General features: G+C 42.1%; 1 protein-coding gene across 1 annotated transcript; it reads left to right on the plus strand.

Moving 5' to 3' along the window:
- The first annotated feature begins 6,591 nt into the window (after positions 1-6,591).
- C2H1orf52 (chromosome 2 C1orf52 homolog) lies at positions 6,592-11,450 on the plus strand. The gene is made up of 3 exons (XM_056845233.1): positions 6,592-6,846; positions 9,520-9,727; positions 11,072-11,450. Exons 1-3 carry the CDS (start codon positions 6,592-6,594, stop codon positions 11,149-11,151), a joined length of 543 nt encoding a protein of 180 aa, XP_056701211.1. The 3' UTR covers positions 11,152-11,450.
- Positions 11,451-13,362: the final 1,912 nt, after the last annotated feature.

The raw sequence follows: 13,362 nt of genomic DNA on the forward strand, positions 1-13,362 counted from the left end.
AAACATGCGTAACAATGAAAAAATGTGATATTATTTTAGAGGCCGTATTTGTTCAGGCCATATTTGTACAATGTAAAGAAAATATTCATGTTTTGTGTACTATTGGGGTAACACTGCAGTATTTCAGCTAATCCTTTTCAAATATTCTCTTGCAGTAGTTGTATGCCCACTATTTGGATCGCAGGGAGATAGTGCCTTTCAAAACTTACCAAAAGGAAGCTGGCTTCCCATGGGGCCTCTGAGATGCAATAGATTGTAAATGTATCTTTGCATTATTTTGTTTTTAATTGTTTTTGAAAAATCATGTTTAATTGCACTGATAGCCTGGTTCTTATGCATGTTTATGCAGAAGTAAGTCTCACTAACTTCAGTGCAACTTTCTCACAGGTTAAGTAGGAGTAAACCTAATAAAATTCCTAATGAGTGCAACTTTTAGTTGTGTATAATGTGCTGATTACTGCTTGTTGGAGTACTTGAGTTCTTTCATAAGCTTGTTCTGTTTTTCTCCTAAAGGTGTGACCATTTCTATTACAAGCTTCCCTACCTCATAGCTTACCTCAGCTCAGACTTTTACAGTGGCATTTTACAAGGCATTCTGTGTCTGGTATATTTGTTTATAGAATCCATACATTCACATAAGAGTGGACTAGTGATTCCCATTGCTGACTTAAGTATACTTTTGTGGATATTAAATACTCCTATGATTACTTCACTCTTTTCTGAAGTTTGATATGAGATGCAATCTATACTGTGTAATCTTACCATTACTATGTCATATTCAATGTAGATTAGGGTTCCCCAACATGATGCCTGTGGGTGCCATGGTACCTGCCAATACTTCCCTTGGCGCCCACCAAGCTTTTCCGAAAGTGAGTGGAGCCATTGCAAGGCAGGGCTTGTTATTGACTTCCCTCATTCAAATGAAAGGGTTTCCCATGGCTGCAAAGTAAGGAGGGAGATATTGCATTAGGCTCCATCTCCTGCTGCAGCTGTTGTGGGGTGGCACTCTCCACTCCCTCTAAAACATTCCGTTGGTACTCGCAGGCTCAAAAAGGTTGGGGACCCCGGTGCAGATCTTTGGAATTATTATATATTTTTAATGTTTCAAACTGAACAGTTTTTAAAACAATTACTTTTATAAAAAACGCAACTGAATTGTAAAAATTAAACCTTTGTTTGGTATTTTTGTGCTTACAGGTTGACTCATTCTTCCCAAATACTTCCATACATCTCAAATTCTGTAATCTGGAATATAAGAGGCATTTGTTCCTAAGGTCTCTTATTTATTTACAAAATGTATATCCCACCTTTCAGCCCTTACATGAGCTGCCAAGGCAGCTAACAATTTAAAATATACATGGTTATAAAACTACTAAAATAACCCCCCTCCCAAACATACCTTATTAAAACAATTTTTAAAAGAGTAAAAATATAAGCAAAACGTTAAAATATTGTTTAGGAAGGAGGGATCATTGAGCAAATACCAAACAAAACAAAGAAGTCTTCACCCCTTGGCGGAAGATAGCAACAGAAGGGGACAGACAAATCTCCCTGGAGCGAGAGTTCCAGAGCTTTGGTGCCATAACTGAGAGGCTCTCTCTAGGATTGCCACCTGCCTTGTCTCAGAAGGCAGGGGCACCCAAAGTAGGGCCTCTGAAGATGGCTGTAATGGTCAGGCATGTTCATAAGGGATTAGTTGTCCTTCAGGTATGTTGGTCCCAAACCATATAGGACTTTGAAGGGCAAGACCAGCATCTTGAATTGTGTCCAGAAACAAATTGGAAGCCAGGATAGGTAGACCAAGACTGGGAATAAGCTTCAGTTTATTAGCCCACATCCACTTCAAAACTGCCTTCAGGTGCTGGTTCAGGGTTTCTACAGCATCCCTAGGATCAGCTGGAAGTGTGAGATAGAGCCAAGTGTCATCTCCATATTGGTGACAGCCCAGCCCAAATCTCCAGATGACCTCTCCCAGAGGTTTCATGTAGGTGTTAAAGAGTGTAGGAGACATGATGAAACCTTGTGGGATACCAAAAACCAAGGGGCTGAGCAGTAGCCTCTCACCACCACCTTCTGAACACTATCCTCCAGGTAGGACTGGGACCACTTCAGAATGGTGGCTCCCAACCCAGATAGGTGGTCCAGAAGGATACCATGATTGATAGTATTAAAAGCTGCTGAGAGGTCCAGGAGAATTAACCGATTAGCACTGCCTCATCCAGGAAATCTTGGAATTGTCCAGATTGATAATTATATAAGATATTTGGCTCAGCTTTGCTGCTGATGGAAACAACGAAGGTGGGGGTGGGGTGGCAGCTTCTACACAGCATCCTCCTACTCTTGTGCATCCTCTGGATTTTCCCCAGTTTTTCTGCAATTTTTCAGAAACTCTTTACTATAGGAATGTCACATCAAATCTGGGGTGGTTGCTGTGTGTATATGGTTTACAGATGACCATCAAAGCTTTTATCTATCTGAGTAAGGCAAAATCTCTGGATATTCCTAAAGTATGGTGAAGCATCCTTACTGAAGCTAAGCAGGCCTGGATAGGACCTGGGAATAAAGCTACCTTGAATACTAAGATAAAGGAAAGAGAGAGTTTATTTGTTTATATCTTGTCTTATATCCTTAGATTCAAGGTAGCTAACAAAGCAACATGTTGCAAACTACACAAGATTAAAAAAGGATATAATTGGCATCAAAATAAGAATACAATACTTTGCCCCAGAGAATGAGAAAAGTTATGGGGTCTCTTTGGAAAACTTGCTGGTGGTGCATGATATGCATGATATGAGCTGTCTTTTGTACTATGTCTATTAAAGGTTATTGAATTGAATATGCAAGCCCCTCCCCATAACTTCTGCTGCTTTCATTTTGTTGATGGGTATTGCTTTTCGTTAAATTGCATTAGTTTTTGCAGTGTGATGTGTGCTGCTTTTCACAGCCTCCTACACAAGCTTTCAGACACTTGAGAAAGAGTTCAAATTCAAAAAGGTAGTAAAAATGTTGATACCTACATTTGTGAAGTGGACTGTGTGCCTAGTAATAAAAGAAAGAGAGAGAGAGAAATTGGTTACTGAAGATGAGAGAATGATCAGAGGGATGCAAAGCAAAGTATACCGTGTTAACAATAAAATGTGGTCTTGGTGTAGATTGAAGGTGATATAGATGGAGTGGTTAAATGAGGCATTGTAAATTTCTGCATTACTGTCAGTTTTAAGACAAGATCGTTTACAAACATTGATTTGTCATCTTTAAAAAGCACAGTTGGACTGTGACATTGTATTCTGTAGATTTTGGTGTTACATTTGGAATGGATAAGCAACTATTGGTGTATATACTTGAACAAATTCTGATAAACCTATCCTATGCCCACAGACACTGAAGAAAAAGAACCATTAGACTCATACAGAGAAGTGGGCAAGAAAAGGGGCTGAATGGCATATCCTTACTTTCTGAAAATAGCATAATAATTTTATCAGTACCGACTATTAACACATTCGTTTTGTAAGTGTTGTGGGAAGAATGTCACCAAGTTCCTTATCTTGGTCATGAGACACTACAGTGAATTCCTTCCTTATCCACTCACCCAGCCCAGAGCACTTGTTAAAGTACACAGACTAGAAGGCGAAACATTGACAGAAGGGGATAGTGAGAAACACTTGGCTTGGTGACAGCTCTAGAGTCTTAATCTTTGAAAGCAATTTATGCTATGACTCCTGTCAAGTGGTGTCTTTGGCCAGTGGCTGCCAGAAGTATTTAGTGCTTGCACAGAATCTACATCAGATTGGATCAATTTTCCTGAAAGTATCAAGGACTAAGTGTGCCTTAATTCAGCTGGGTGACTGTAGTGGAGTGGCCTAGTAGTGACTAATTTTTTTTAGCCCTAACCTTTCTAGGTTGGCTCTGGAGGGAGCATAGGAGCTTTTCAGCCAATTGTTGCTTGTCCGTCTCCTGCTGCCTGTAACTACTATATCCCTTTGGCAGTTCCTTAAAAAGGTTCTAGGGCAGGGGTCCTCCAACCTTGTGCCTATGGGCCACTTTTCTGGTGCCTGCCAGGTATTTTCAGAAAGTGGGTGGGGCCAGCAGAGATTCTAATTGGCCACTGGAGATCTGAGATACTGCCAGATGTTTCTTAGTTAGCTCATATTTATACTTGTATGTATGCAAGAAAGTATTTTTAAACAATATGTTCATTTTTTAAAAGCATCCTATTAAACAGTTTCTGCCTGAAATGCAGATGAGTTACAATCAGAGTTAAACGTAACCTCGCTCCCTGACATTTTGTGGTTGGCTATGCCTCTTGCCACAACCATTTTGCAGTTGTGCCCACCCCCGTGTCAGATTGCCAAGGTGCCCACTGGCTCAAAAAGTTTGGTGACCCCTGCTCTAGGGAAAGACTTTGTTGGAACGTTTTAAAGCCTCTGTCAAAAGTAAGCAATGGGCTAGAGATGGGTCCAAGCAATGAGGCCAGTTTATAATGGCTGTGTTCTGAAATCATCTTAAAAGTTTGCCGTTGATAACGAACTAGAACTACCAGAGACTGTTCTCCAAGTCCTACGCTGCTAACGTAGGGTTGCCAGGTCCCTCTTTGCCACCAGCGAGAAAATTTGGGGGTGGAGCCTGAGGAGGGAATGGTTTGGGGAGGGACTTCAATGCCATAGAGTCCAATTTGCATTAACTGATGTAAGAGTCATACTCCATGAACTGCAAAGTTGCAGTCGGGTGAGTAGAAATTGTAAGAAAAAATATTGATGTCAGTTTCATAGTTGCTGAGAGGGGAATGTGGATATTATTTTATTTTATTATTGTTATAGATAAAGGAAATATATAATCTGAAGAAGCCAGCGAAACAAGATAAAAACCCGGGTCTTGTCATATTATTTGGCAACGCTTTAGCTGTGCACAGCGGCGACAGCAACGCTTAGCTGGGCACTACAGCAATATAAGTAACCTTGCCTGATTGGCCAGGAATTACCAGCTGACTACAGGAGCAAGTGCATCTCTTTGGCATTCGCGGAGCGAGGATCCACACAGCCGCTTTGAATTTAATGTTTAAAAATCCCTGGCGAACCACATTACTATACAGTGGATTACAATATAGTTAAGATTTTGATCTGCAAACGGCAAGGGACTGCAACGACACAGGATCATGTTGATCTCAGGGGACTCTGTGCGTATTGTTTACAATCAATACCCGTTTGTTATATACTGTGTAATGGTGTGAGAAATAGCTCACTGTGTCATTATTTTGTATTGATATGGCAAACAAGGGTTCGTGGGGGGAGAGAGAGACCGGAGATCGTTATTTCAAGAAAACAGTTTACTTGCAGCTGCTGACTCAGAGGCCCTAATGGGCAGAAATCTCTGAGCCCCGATCATACTGAGGAAGGGATATTTATCCAAATTCAAGATATGACAACCCATCAACATTCAGGGTAGCGCTGATAACACTCCAGACATAGAGGCGGCGCAGTACAGTTCAGTTCTATCCAGTTCTTGTTATGGTTTACTGTAACCCTCCATGACTCTTGCCCCAATTCCTTAGCACACAGGCATACACACACAGAGACATCCTGCCCAGCAACAAGCTATTCCCTTGCTGTCTTAATACATTTCAATACATTTACAGAAAGGAAAAGAGATTATTACAAATTGCTAAATCAGTGGATCTTCCATAGTCAGGGGAAGTCTACCTTGCTGTCACAGTATGTTGGCATAATCGTTTTGTATAATTCAGTTCAATACCCTTATTGGCATATGAGAAAATAGTCAGAATAGCCTACAAACTGTCAACATTAGATTTAAAAGTTTCATATATTTAAGTAAGTACTTCAAGAGTAGTAGAAAAGGGCAAGAGTCCAGCAGCACCTTCAAGACTAACAAAAATATTTTCTCACGAAAGCTCATAGCCTACCAGAAAATATTTTTGTTAGTCTTGAAGGTGCTGCTGGACTCTTGCCCTTTTCTACTACTCTTGAAGTACTTACTTAAATATATGAAACAGGCTCACGAAAGCTCATAGCCTACCAGAAAATATTTTTGTTAGTCTTGAAGGTGCTGCTGGACTCTTGCCCTTTTCTACTACTGCAGACAGACGAACACGGCGACCCACTGGGAATTAACTTCAAGAGTAGTAAAACTAATTAGCATTCTAGTGGCTGCGTACTGATAATTTCTCAGGGATTTTTTGCACAACTTCCAGGCGGTCGGCAACCCTATGCCAAGGTGACATATTAAACTCAGACCAGCACGAATGCTTGAATAAAACATTGCTTTTGTTTTTTTTTTTAATATTTTTTTCATTTTCTTGATTTAAAATCTCAACCTATAAAACATTATCCAATGTTAAAAAAATAATAATACTATAATATATAATATAATATTATTCTTTTGACGCGCCATGAGCGTCCTGTTCGATGTTTGCAGCAGCCTCCCAAGGTAACTCCCGCGGAGCTCTCAGCAGAGTGCTGGAAGCCGGAAGGCCGCTCTCGCGATCGACGGCGACCGAGGCTTCGCTCCGAGCCGGAACCTTCCGCTCCGCGTCTCCTGGCTGCGGCGGACGGATGTCGCGGCGACACCAGCCCCGCCATGGCAGGGGCGGAAGGCAGGGACCCGCTGGGCTTCTTCGCGGCTTACGGCAGCGACAACAGCTCGAGCGCCGAGGACGAGGAGGGCTCCGGCTCGCCGCGGGAGGCCGCTCCGCCGCAGGGGGTCCCTGGAGGGAAGCCGCTCTTGCCCGGGCCCGACGAGCTCTTCAGCAGCGTCAACCGGCCGGCCTTTCTCTACAACCCGCTGCATAAGGAGATCGACTGGGAGAGCCGGGTGGTGCGCGCGCCCGAGGAGGTCGGTGCGCGCCAGGGGCCCCGGGTGGGGTGGGGCGGGAAAAGGCTCGAGACTGGCAAGGAGGGCAAGGGTCCAGCAGCACCTTAAAGACGCTACTGGTGCTCCTGGACTGTTGCCCTTTTCTACTACTGCAGACAGACTACCCACTGTGCATTATCTTCATGGCAAGGAGGGGCAGCCCGGGAGATGGAGAAGGGAGCCTCCATCTCCTCCTCCTCCTGCCACGCCCCCCCAATACCTGATTTTTTTTGGGGGGGGGGGCTGGAGAGTGGGCTGAGGAGGAGAAACGGCGCCCTCCTGCTCCTAGTTCCTGGCCCCAACGAGCCTTTGCCGGCAGCGCACAATCCCGATCCCTCTCGCAGGCCGCATTTTGGGGAGGGAGCGACTCCGGGGCCGTTTACGCAGGGCCGATTCTGCTCCTCGCTCAGGGCTGATTTTTTAAAACCCGTCCTTTAAAATGACTCGTCGCGGTCCCGATGCAAGAGGAGAAAGTCAAACGGATTCCACCCCCACCGCCCCCACCCGCCTGTTCCTTCGTTTGCATAGCCATTCGTGAAGTGCCCTGGTTGTCTTATAGAGTCCGATGAAGACAACTAGGAGGAGGTTAAAAGGAGCAACAGGTCTTTATTTAGCTAAACAGAGACCCTGGGGGTGAAATAACCCCCAAATAAGATGCAGAGTTACTCACCCGAGAAACAAAGGAAAGTCAGTATCGTTTATGCATTCTCATGGGACAGGCCCATGGCTGCTGCCAAGCAGATTGATACACAAAAGCACCAATGCACATTAAGCGTCTACTTCACTCTAATTAGCATAACCTATAGATATTGGCCGAAGTGAGTGCCTGATCTTGTGAGCTCGGTAACCAGAAACCACATTCCTGAAGATGAACGTAATTCAGAGCTCTCTACTGGTGAGAGGCCATACCAGACACAGAGAGCATGATTTGTTGGTTCATGGCTCCCGGATGCCAACTTCCCAAAGCTTCCATGTCTGTGCGTATGAATACATAGTGTTCTAAACCAGCCCTTATATCTGGGCATTACATTTGCAGTAGTCCTTTGCATAGCTAAGCCCCGGCTGGGATTCTGCATGCTTCAAAATATTGTTGAAGGCTTTCACGGTCAGAGTTCATTGGTTCTTGTAGGTTATCCGGGCTGTGTAACCGTGGTCTTGGAATTTTCTTTCCTGACGTTTCGCCAGCAACTGTGGCAGGCATCTTCTCAGAGTTACTACTCTGAAGATGCCTGCCACAGTTGCTGGCGAAACATCAGGAAAGAAAATTCCAAGACCACGGTTACACAGCCCGGATAACCTACAAGAACCAATCTGCATGCTTCCTTCAGTGAATGCTTCAATGCAAATACAAAAGGTCGCGTTAAAGGGGCTCTTAAGACACGCAAAGCAGGTATGCACCAGCTTCTTGGTGACGTCTGAAACGACAGTTCAGCGTGAAGAAATAAAAAATATATATGCTGAGCACTTCATCCTGGAACGCACTTCTCATTACCAAGCATAAACGGCCTGGGATAACCGGCCGTTCCACGGCAGCGGCCCACTGAGATCTTTCTCAGTAAAGGAAATCTCCAGTCTGCCCTGGCAGCAAGACTGGGCAATGAGGGAAACATGATGGCCAACATAGTGCCATGGCTTTTAGCATCCCTTGCTTCTGGGTATTTTTCACTTCATTTTTGTTTGCCTTGTAGATACCAAGATTTGCTAGGACTTGGAGCCTCGCCTTGGCAAGAGAGCTTGAGCCTCTTAACGTGGTTGATTTAACTCTGTGTAATATTTATCGTTTAGCATTTGTTGGGTCAAATATCTGTTTTTACTAGAATTAAATAGAAATTTAGTGGCACCTTAAAAGGCTGGCAAAGCTTATTCCAGCACAGGCTTTTGAGAATCAGAGCTTGCTTCTTCAGGCAAGCAGGTGTATTCATCCAAAGTAGGTAAATCTGTACTGGTGAGTTCAAGCAACAGAAGGGGCGGGGGCAGAGGAGAATCTAGGGTAAAACAAGAGTCAAAGGGTAATCAAAACATTCCAAGTGGGTGAGGTCTGCTCCCAATTATCATTAAATAAGTAGTAGTAGAAGAAGAGTTGGTTTTTATACCCTAAGGAGTGTCAGACTGGTTTACAATCACATTCCCTTCCTCTCCCCAAAACAGACACCTTGTGAGGTAGGTGAGGCTGAGAGAGTTAGGAGACTAGTCCAAGATCACCCAGCAGGCTTCATGTGTACAAGTGGGGAAACAAACCTGGTTCATCGTATTAGAGTCCACCGCTCTTAACCACTACACCACAATAAACTATAACAAAAACTTTAGAAATGTCAGCTGGCTAGTCTTTCTCTACTGTGAGAGTTGGGTCATACAGATGCCCAAGGAGATTAGGAGAAACCAGGAGGGGATCAGCTCATGGTCCAATGGTCATAGAATCATGGAGACATACAATAATTGAAACATAGAGTTGGAAGGTACCTCCAGGGTCATCTAGTCCAACCCCCTGCACAATGCAGGAAATTCACAACTCCCCCCCCCCTAAAGCCAGCCTCCAAATTAGAGCAACTCTTGTCCATGAGTGCATCTCTGCCTTTAAAAAATAGTCTAATACTCATCTCTCCCAATTAGTTTTCTGGCAGTACAGTGTTTTAATTGTTGTGTTTCCTTCAACAGCCTCCCAAGGAATTCAAGGCATGGAGTACAAATGCTGTACCACCCCCTGAGACTTACAGTGTTAAAGAAACAAAGCCCCCACCGCCGCCTGAACTCGATATGGCAATAAAGTGGTCAAATATGTATGAGGATAATGGCGACGATGCTCCAAGGCACGCAAATAAAGTCAACTTCTTACCAGACAAAGAACAAGAGACCTTCCAATCAGGTAATGCCATCTAATTTTATAGACAAGAAAGATAAAAACTATCTGAATTTTATTACTTTGTGAATTCATGCAATGTGAGTTATTCTTTCCTTTGAGGATTTGTGTTTCCCACTTTAACATTCCTTTCCTTTGATATTTATTTTGTATAGTAGATTTTGGAATCCAGTAATGCTAGGAGCTAGCAATACATCCCATAGCTCCTTAAACCGTATAGCAAATATAGAAAAGGCAGTGTGTCATCTGATCCAGTTTTACACCCTAGAACACTTTTTTAAATGTTATGGAGCTTGAAGAAAGAGGAACTTAGGCACTTCTGTTTCCTGTTCCCTCTGTCATCTGCAACAGAGCTTTTGCATTTCTCCACCTCTTTTGCACAATACATAGTATCATGGACAAGATTCACAAATTTAAGATCTTCCCCCCAAATCACTGTCCCTGATTAATTTGTGAAGCTTATATCAAGCAGAAAGCCTGGGATCCTTGTTGGCCACAAATATGTGCTAGCTCAAGCATCCCTGTGCCTGTCTTCATTCAAAAGAACCTTAAATGATAATTTGAAACTTTCACATACTTTCAGGTAAAGATCATAAAGAGAAACAGCCACTCTTAAGGGAACCTCTCCTCTTTATCTTAGATCAGAGTCCCCAGCCTTTTTGAACTTGTGGGCACCTTAGGAATTCTGACACAGGGTGGTGGGCTCATCCACAAAATGGCTGCCAAAAGAGGCGGAGCCAACCATAAAATGTCAGAGAATGAAGTTATAATTCTAATATTAAACTTTTCAGGCAGAAGCTCTGTTTAATAGGATGCTTGTTTTAAAATATTTCCTCATCTACGCACAGTTTACCTTCACTCACGTAGTGAAGATTCTTGTGCTGTGGGGACAGCTGCTGCCAAGGCAATGTTTTTAGAAATCTACATAGCCAATCAAAAGCCCTGTTGGGCAAAAGCTCCATCTGGCCTCTGCCATTTTCTAAAAACATTTAGCAGGTACCATGTTGGGAACCCCTGTCTAAGGATGTGTACTTAAGTTGATTCAACAGTCAGTAATTCACTGGTAATTCAGTCCTAAGCATGTATATTCCAAATCAATGGGGCTTACACCATAATAAATGTGTTTAGGCTAGCAGCCTTGGGAAATGAATTTAATACAAAATTTGATTTGACAGTCCTAGCTCTTATTCTTCATTAATGGACTCATTTCACTTTGAAACTTTACTTTTCCACTACATTAATCAGTCAGTCTGAGAACAATTGAAGCTGCTGTATTTGCATCTGTTGCTTTTGAAATCTTTGGCAGATATCCACTTCTTTTCATTGACAAACAATGTCTTTTATTTGAAGATGATGAAAAAGATGAACCTGTTTCAGTTAAGAAACGCAAGCTGGACCCTGAAGAGCAGACAAAGAAGAAGAAACGATGAACTGAACCAAGTTTGACTCTGAAAACTGTTTTTATTGAACACGTAGGACGACATCTGTTGGCCTTTAAGATCACTACTGGCGCAAGAGAATAAAAATGGCATCACCATATGGCACACAGCATATTTAGGGGTTGTGTAACTTCTGTGACATGTTTATAATCTGGAGTTTATCACTTGGCATTGTTATAGATTTTGTACTTACAAATCCAAAATGTTTCAGCTATGGATTTTTAATTAAAACAAAACGTCTTAGAATATTGTGATATCTGTCTGTGTTCATGCAGGCTATGGAAATTCACAGTATTCTTATTCAGCCACAAAACTGGTAAATGTGGTAATTATTTACTGAACTGTTGTGGTTAAAGATTTTTTTAAAATGAAGAAGTGACATTTTTAGGAGGGAGAAAATGTTTGAAATATTGTGTTACAGTTATGATGCTAGTTTGGAGTGTATGTAAAGAATGTACATAGATCATCAAAATAAAATTATTTAAAAGGGTATCTGCTAATATCAATTCGAATACATTCACTTATTAGCAAGTAGGTATCTTTGATTGGGGTTTCACTGGAGTGTGTTTGCACTGTTTGTAATATACTTCTAGAAAAACAAAGTCTTTAAAGTATCTCTGGACTCTGGTTTTGTTGTGCTACTTGTCTGAATATTAATAAGATCTGAGCTCCATCAGGCTGAAATAAAATTGTTTTTGATTATACATCCATGGTGAAGGTTAAGTACGTCGTTGGTATGCTTTTCTCAGAACGGGAGGTGGAACAGATTACGTCAGATAAACCACAGACAAATTATACCTTCTGCAGGTTAGAAAAGGTACTTGGTACCCCCATATGACTTTAAACCAATGTAGCAAATAGAAAACATGTGGTGCCTTTTGTGTTGATGCTGAGATGTGGTTCATCCAGGTTTTTGGAAGCAGTTGATAGCACAGATGAAATACAGGGTTGACTGTGTGTAACCTATAGATGGACTCTGTTGTCAATAGTTTTGTATAGTTCTTAACTACTGTGCTATGGGTTTCAAACAGAAATCAGATTCTGCCCTTATACTTACTGTGGCAATGATTTTCATGAGGGAGGAAATTACGGCAGTTAAGTCTTTTCATGAGCTCTGCTAAAATAGTTTTGATCTTGTCCTAATGGCAAATGAAATTTGTACTTCTGGCACTTCAGCAGTTTCGAGCCTGCTCTAAAGCAGCAGTTCCCTGTCAACTAACATGTTTGTCAGGATGGACAATCAAGTCATTCTCACATCTGGGGCTGGTAAACATGACTGAGTAGAAAATGCCAATTTGGTGTGTGTAAAAGAATATACTTTGTGTAGAATATACTTTTATACTAAAAGTGGAACATGTAAAATGGTCTGATTTAACAACTGACTTGGGAGAGTCAGTTTATGCAAAATCACTAACCACTTGTGGACAGCATGTTTGTAGGTGACAGCTGTTCTGCTGAAGCAGTCTGTGTTCCCAGAGAACAATAAGTGCTGTAAATAACCTGGATCTTTGTGTTCTTTCAGTCAGCAGTGAAAAGTCTATGGTCTGCTTGGAAAACAGACTTCTACTCTCCCAGGCATGAAAAATAAGTCAAGACATACCCTTAGGGTATAATTGTTGAGCTGGGATCTTCCCCATGCTACAGCCACACTCCTTTTGAAAGATGATGATGTAAACTGCAGCCCAAGCCACTAAATTAATAGGATAAATGAATAAGGCAAAGCATTATTTTAAATAGATCGTTCTAGGGTTGGAAAAATTATTTTATGCTTTCTTAATTTTGTTTGCCTAGATATTCCAATAGAGGGTGCTAAGTTGATGTTTTCCAATTTCAGTTGAACTTCCAGTAATAAGGGAACAAGTTTTGTCTGAGGGCGGGGGGAGGAATAACCTTTCCCTCAGCTAGTTCCTATGAAAAGGCACACCCTCTGCCCTGGGTACTTGCTTCAGCTGACCTAGATCTTTTGTTTCTGCTTAATGGTCTTTACTAAGTTCCATTTTGTTTGTTCTAGCCAACTTCTACACAAAAGTAATAAAAGCCACCCCCCACAAACAGGAGGTGTCCAGCATGTTGAAGACCAAAATATTTTATTCTAGCATAAGCTTTCATGGATAAGGGCTCACATGAAAGAATAATTGCTTCTGGAGAAGTGGGCTGTAGCCCATGAAAATTGTGTTCTGCTTTAAGGGGCTTGCAAGACTT

The sequence above is a fragment of the Euleptes europaea genome, chromosome 2, assembly GCF_029931775.1.
Source record: "Euleptes europaea isolate rEulEur1 chromosome 2, rEulEur1.hap1, whole genome shotgun sequence".
In the NCBI taxonomy this organism is placed as follows: domain Eukaryota; kingdom Metazoa; phylum Chordata; class Lepidosauria; order Squamata; family Sphaerodactylidae; genus Euleptes; species Euleptes europaea.

Excerpts from the sequence above, each read along its gene's own strand:
- C2H1orf52 (XM_056845233.1), top strand. The coding sequence starts at position 6,592 with ATGGCAGGGGCGGAAGGCAGGGACCCGCTGGGCTTCTTCGCGGCTTAC. Across the intron at positions 6,847-9,519 it reads TGGTGCGCGCGCCCGAGGAG|CCTCCCAAGGAATTCAAGGC; the intron begins GTCGGTGCGCGC and ends TTCCTTCAACAG. Across the intron at positions 9,728-11,071 it reads ACAAGAGACCTTCCAATCAG|ATGATGAAAAAGATGAACCT; the intron begins GTAATGCCATCT and ends TTTTATTTGAAG.